At 44.1% G+C, this 6,761-nt stretch overlaps 1 protein-coding gene across 1 annotated transcript in view; it reads right to left on the bottom strand.

Moving 5' to 3' along the window:
• nhsb (Nance-Horan syndrome b (congenital cataracts and dental anomalies)) overlaps positions 1-6,487 on the bottom strand; it is a 54,066-nt gene extending 47,579 nt beyond the window's left edge. Inside the window, exon 1 of the mRNA XM_008286661.1 lies at positions 6,208-6,487. Within this exon, the coding sequence (XP_008284883.1) occupies positions 6,208-6,487 (280 nt within the window). The remainder of the gene's footprint in view (positions 1-6,207) is intronic.
• Positions 6,488-6,761: the final 274 nt, after the last annotated feature.

Raw genomic sequence — 6,761 nt, forward strand, 5'->3', positions numbered from 1 at the left:
ATAAATGCTTTGGTATTGTCATTGTGCGCATGTTAGCATGCTTATCTTTAGCTCAGAGCATTGCAGAGCCTCATAAAGCTGTTAACACAGTTTTGGACATAGTGTTGTTTGACTTTGTGCAGTGGTCATGTCGTGTTCAGCATTCAGCATTTGTCATAATTTTAATTTTTTCCCAGTCATTTCAGATCACAAGCCATGCCCCGTATTACCACGGCCTTCTCTTATCTTTCTCTCTCTCCCTTTCACTCTGTTATCAAACTCACTGCTCTCCTCTCCTCTCTCCTCTCCGGCTTGTAAGAGTCTGGGTGGAAATCAAAGTGCATTAAACATTAAATATGCTGTCAAGAGGCAGAAGTCTCTCCATGCTGCTGATGATGGGGAAAGTAGGGCAGTGAGGGAAGAGGTATAGATGGAGGGGAGAAAGCGAAGGAGAAGGAGGAGGAGGAGGAGGAGGAGGAGAATGGACACAGATATGCAAAGATGGAGGACACAAAAGACAGACAGATGGTGGAAGAGACATTGTAAAAAAGGAAAAAAAATTTTAAAAAGCTGTGCTAAGAGACACAAGAGCCCATTAATCACCACACATATTGGATTCTGAAAACATCTGAATTGATGCACTTGGTGTGAGTTATGTGTGTGGTTAGGTGCCAGACAGACAAGATGTGCATCCTAACCTGCCTCGTGTGGTTGAAACCAGATCCCTGCACTGCTCAAAAGAACCACACGCTGAACACATTAAGCCTCTTGGCCACTAGCACAGTATAAACTTGGTAAATATGTCTCTAGTTCTCATTTTACTGTTGGAGTTTTTGTGTTTGCGAGAGACAGAGAGAAAAAAAAGAAGAAAAAAACGAAAAAAAACAACACATTTACTTCCAGACCACTGAGAATCACACACACACACACACACACACACTGTACTGCTGGCTCGCTCCATCCTTCGCTCCTCTCATTCTGTCTAGAACAGTTTCAGCGACACAATGTTGCGTCTACCAGAAAGGATGCTAGTTGTACTACGACAAAATAGTGAGTAAAAATGTATGACCGGCGACGACGAGAGGGAGAGAGACAGAGAGACAGAGAGAGATTGACTCAGCTGAAAGGTTAAAGCAGGCCTCCCTCTCCATCCTGTTACTATGCAGACTAGCGAGATAGAGCAGTCCCCCGCTGCCACAGGCCATACTCTCTCAAATTCAAATTCAAAGTCAAATTTGCTTTAATGGCATACCAGGAAGAGACTAGTGTTGCCAGAGCAGTACAATATATTTGCCACAGACCAATATGTTCACATTAAAATCCCTTCCACCTTGTGTGTCATTGTGTGTGTGCTCAGTCCCTGGAGCGTGTATGCTGTGGATTACTATTGACTCTGCTCCTGAATCCAAACCCGTCACCCGACTGCGAGTGTTACAGAGCTACATTCGTGAGTAATTAATCGCAGCCTAATTTATACAGCAATATTTAATGTATGTACACCTTCTGTACGTCTGACATGGGTGAATTTAAATATTTTTTTTAAGTGACTGCTAGCAGATATACTGGATATTATGCTTAAAATGTGCTGTTTTTATTATGTTATACAGTCCATTGCCCTTTTTTTTTTTTTTTTTAAAAAAGCCTTCTGTTATTGCCATTGTTGCTTGTTACATCAATCCGTGTGTCCCGGCACTTTTCGGGAGCAGTTACGAGTTTAATTCCTGATTTGGTGCGATTTGAAGCAGTTTATCATCGCTTTTAGCTTCTGCTGTTGCAAATGGGACTGTTAAACCCAGATACACTGAACGGCACAATACTTTTTTAAACAGTCATATCAGAAAAATGAGCTACAAGAGGTCAAAAAGCTGCGTGGCCAGCTGATAATTCTCTGCGAGTTAATGCGAGCTGCGAGCGACCCCTCTCACATTACACACAGACATTTGATCCATTGTTAATGTAAAACATGTTTATTGGTGGGGCTTTGAAGAGCCTCCACAACTGCAGTCTTCCTCTCAGGCTGGAGAAAATTGCAGTCTCTGTCACCTAACAAAACCTCCAAGTGCAACCGCAACGCATGAGCTACTTTTGTTAGTTGTTTTGTGCTTGTGTACACCCAAGAGGACGCTCTTTTTGTAGAGTGGCCTTCAAAATCATTACTGTTGATTTCACATTAAAAAACTCACACAACTGTTTATGTAGAAAATGAAAAACAGTGCATTAGGGTAACTTATTAATAACTGAAATAGTGCATTTATTCACCATCACTGTCGAGCTTACATACTCTAAATTTGCACCGAGTTTAGTTTTAGTTAATATCATATGATTGAAGTACACTGGCATGCGGTTGGGGCTGTCTGCTGGAGTGGTGCGACTTCAGTCTTAAAGCTTAATTCTCAAACTAATTTGGATTGTCAATATCTAACCCGTCTCTAAGTGTGGCCCTGCGTTAGACTGGCGACCTGTCCAGGGTGTCCCCTGCCTTCGCCCTAAGTCAGCTGGGATAGGCTCCAGCCCCCCCGCAACCCTCGTGAGGATTAAGTGGTGTATAGATAATGGATGGATGGATGGATGGATGGATGGATGGAATATCTAACCCAAGTTTTACCCTTATTTCAGTTAGCTGTGTGGAGAGTTCCACCTCAGATAAGAGTGTCTTAGTGACACACAGCAAATAAGTATTCACCAGACGAAGTGGGAAGAAACACAACATAAGCACTGCACTTATATTTCTCACTTTGTTTTGCTGCACCATTAAATCAAAAGACATTGGCTGGTGTGTCAAAATGTGTACGATTACTTCATGTACACTTTGTTTGTTTTTTCCCCCATATTATAGCATTTATACTTGCATTTTCATTTAGTGAGACACGACAGCATCAGTGTCACTGCACTGCACACAGGACTGCACCTTTACTGATTATAACACAACAACATCTTCAGCCAGTTGATCTGACAGATCTGCAACACTATTAAAAAGGTTTTCTGGCTTCAGCCTCCAAATATACATACAAACTGAGTATCTTTGCGCCTTTGACTGATGGTCAAATGTAACGCTTAAACACAGCACCATGCAAGTGAGAAACTCTGACAGCAAACTTTACTTCCTCATCAGTAAAAATAATCATCAGCTGCAGTTGTAAAGACTGTGCATTTTGTTTGGTACAGTTTTGTGATACGGGATCCTGGTGCATGATTGGCCCAATGCTCACACCGTTTCTACAGAGGAGGTGCAGCACGTTATCAGAGCAGCAGCAGCAGTTTCAGGCTTCTGTCTGTGTTCAGAAACAGAACGGAGTCGTAGCTCATGTTTTAGCAGCGCTCAACCCAACATAGAATCACCGCAGTTATGGTCGTAACAATGTGACTTACAACAACATTTATGTCATTCAGGCCAGAGATAGTGAAAAGACAGAATACAGTGCAAGAAATATTAGAAAACAAATAATCAAACAAGCTGAAAGTATAGTTTTTGACAGTTAACACCACGTGTTAGTACGTAGCTACTGTTGTTCGTGCTAACAGATGACCGCTAATACCGACTGCTCCGTCGTGTTTTGATAAATGTCCCACACGCAACACATTGTTTTCCATGGATGTGACAGACACAAGCACCATCTGAACGCTGCCTACTGCCATGTTCAGGATCAATCCAACTTAGCAACATATTGACTGCCTTGAATCTTGATACTCTCCACTATCAGGTGGGGAAACTCTGTTGTCACTGAAACTGAATCTGTGTCTGTGTGCAAACGGAAATATCAAGGTCCTCGGGGCTGTTGCTGTCATTTTAGAGCAGGACGGGAAATAATAACTCTTTTGATATCTGAATGAAAATAGCAAAAACTTTGGTAGGCATCCAGTGAGCATTGGCCTACGGCGAACTGAAACTCTCCCTGCAACCGAGTCCCACACAGACACTCAAAGAGCGTTTTGTCAGTTTTCTCTGAAGTTTGTCGAATTTCACATTTATGATCCAAATGAGACCTGTCCAGGGTGTCCCCTGCCTTCGCCCTAAGTCGGCTGGGATAGGCTCCAGCCCCCCCGCGACCCTAGTGAGGATTAAGCGGAGTATAGAAAATGGATGGATGATCCAAATGAATGAAGATACTGACTGCACTGATCACATGATTGATGAAGCAAAGGCCACAGATCAAAACAATGTGAGTTGGCCTGATAAAGTTTGGGTCACAATTTGTCAAAGTGTATAATCTATGTTGTGGCATATCAGATTGTGTGATGGGTATTGAGCGAAAACAAAAATCAGAATCACAAGAATTGGATGGAAGCAGCGACGTGGCACTGCATCATCCGTCTGCTTTGCCAAGCTTTGGCCACATAGCGTTGTCTGAACATCACAAAACTCAAGACGAGAAGAGAAAGAGAATTGGGCAACAAAATTTCTATTTTTATAAAGGAGTTTTTCATTTATAACAGTAGCTTCTGTGTTTGTAGACATGGCTTGTAGCAGACATGTCAGTAAGATCTAACTTTATCACTTTTTGTTTGGGATGCCTCAAACTTGTGTTGTCTGAAAGGGGATTTTATCCCCTCAGATTGTCTCATTTGGATAATATTAACAACAAAACTACAACAGCTCAATTGTGAATGATTGCACATGCTCACTAAGACACTTCGCTGACTGAAAATTCACAAAACGCTGCATATTTCGGAAAAAAAAATCATTTGCTAGGAGACGCTTATTTTGTACGTCTCGCCTGGCTTCAGGGATACAGAAGCACAAATCCACTCGACAAATCAATATTACAGGGTTTTCTGAGCTCAACAAGTGTAGCAGACAGACAGTTTCACTGTTGTGTGTCTGCGCAGAGACTTTTGGAGTGTTTGGCATTGAAGAGGGAGCTGAATAGAAATTCAAATGTCTGCCACCCTATTTAATTGCAAGGGAGCATGTGTCGCCTTCCACATCAGAACCTCATTCATCCAGATCTGAGGCAAACAGGAGTAAACAGAGCAGGACTGTTTTATGTAATAAAGACATGGCCGCCTCACTGACACATTTGCTCAGACATGTGTGTGTGAGTGTGAGTGTGTGTGTGTGTGGGGGGGGGATCTGAACAGAGGTGTTCATGAGCCCAGTTTTAGGCCCCGAAACGCTCTTTGAATGTCCCATATTGTGATAACCTACAGCAGTGATGAATCCCATTGAAGAGAATTGGGCTAAAATCTAAAGAGGCACACTGAGGGACTGCAGAGAACATAAATAATATGTAGCTGCTGTAAGGAACACGCTGTTACAGTGAATTGCAGAGTCTCTCACTGCTGCCAGTCAGGCTTATTTTTATATATATGTATGTACATGAACCGTCCACAGCCGCGATTACTGATTTTTTTTTTTTTTTTTAACATTTTTTATTTTTTTTTTGCTACGCTTGAACATGTAGTCAGTTCATATTTACCCCGCAACATGGACATCTGGATTCATTATTGATGCTGTGTGGGTGCCGCTGCATGTTGGAAAGGGTGGGTTTGGCGCACGGGGAGTCGCCTGTGAAAACCCCATCACACAAACACACATCTGAACACCCCCCCCCCCCTTTTTTTTTTTTTTTTCCTCCCCTTCTTTCTTTCTGCCTTTTTTTTTCTTTTAAACCAGATAAGCTGCCACTGAACTTCATATATGTGTGTGACAGAGGCGGCCTTTTCGGGAGCGATTTTTAAAATAAAAAACACACAGCGGCTGGAACATGCTTCAGGTGTGCACTACCCGCAGTAACGAGACTGCGATGCTGAGCCAATGCAGCGGCAACACACGCCCCTCCGCTCCGCTCTCGCACAGACTCCCCATCCTCGTCGACGGACACACACACGCACGCGGGCACGCACGCACGCACACAACATCCAAATAAATGAGCAGTCAACACATCCCGCTGCTGTGAAATCTCGATGTTGCTGGATGGTCAGATGTGCAAAACGCGCCCGTGTGACACATTTCAATGGAGAGAGGGAGAGAGAGAGAGAGAGAGAGAAGGGGGGATGATGATGATGATGATGATGATGATGGGAGCGCGGCCGCGTCTACGGCGGGCGTGCGTGCAGCTGCTGGGTAAAAATAATTTTTAAGGTGGGCGCCCTTTCGAAGCACACATGTAAGGATGTGAATGAATAAAACCACACATGGCTGCAAGGTGTAAAATCATAAAGTGATTTTTTTTGCCCCCTTTCTTTTAAATGAGGGGGGGGTTTACACACTTGTGGTGGTCTACTTACGCACTGCCTCCTTTTTGGGGTCTAGGGCACTGGCAGTCTGCTGTATCTGGCCTATTTTGTTCTGGAGAACCCAGACCCGCTGGTTGGTGCTGATGATGTCGTTCTCCAGCTCCTGAAATAAGGAGCAGGCGTGCCGGGCCAGGTCGGAGAGCTGTCGCAAGGTCCGGGAAAGAACCACATTACTGATGGCACACAGGTCCTCGAAAAGCAGACCTTCATCGTTGGGGATCTGGTGCCTGCACAGAAGCTGCGGCTCCACAATCCTTTTGGCGAATGGCATTTTGCACGCCAAAAAATCGCAGCAAGGTTGTAAGCCAAGCGTAAATTCCCACCGCCTAGAACGAAAAGGTAAAAGGGGGAAACAGACAACATCCAAATATTATAAATCCACGAGAAGCCCGATGAGGTTCGGGGCCGACCGCGCGTTATCCTCCGGGCGTCAATCCAAAGTTCCCAGATTCTCCTTGAGATCCTCCATCCTGCTGCTGGTTTCTGGGGGATCACTCACACTCCCGCTCACACACGCACACACATGCACACACATGCAGGACACA

Source organism: Stegastes partitus, unplaced genomic scaffold, assembly GCF_000690725.1.
Source record: "Stegastes partitus isolate 25-593 unplaced genomic scaffold, Stegastes_partitus-1.0.2 Scaffold462, whole genome shotgun sequence".
Taxonomy (NCBI): Eukaryota; Metazoa; Chordata; class Actinopteri; family Pomacentridae; genus Stegastes; species Stegastes partitus.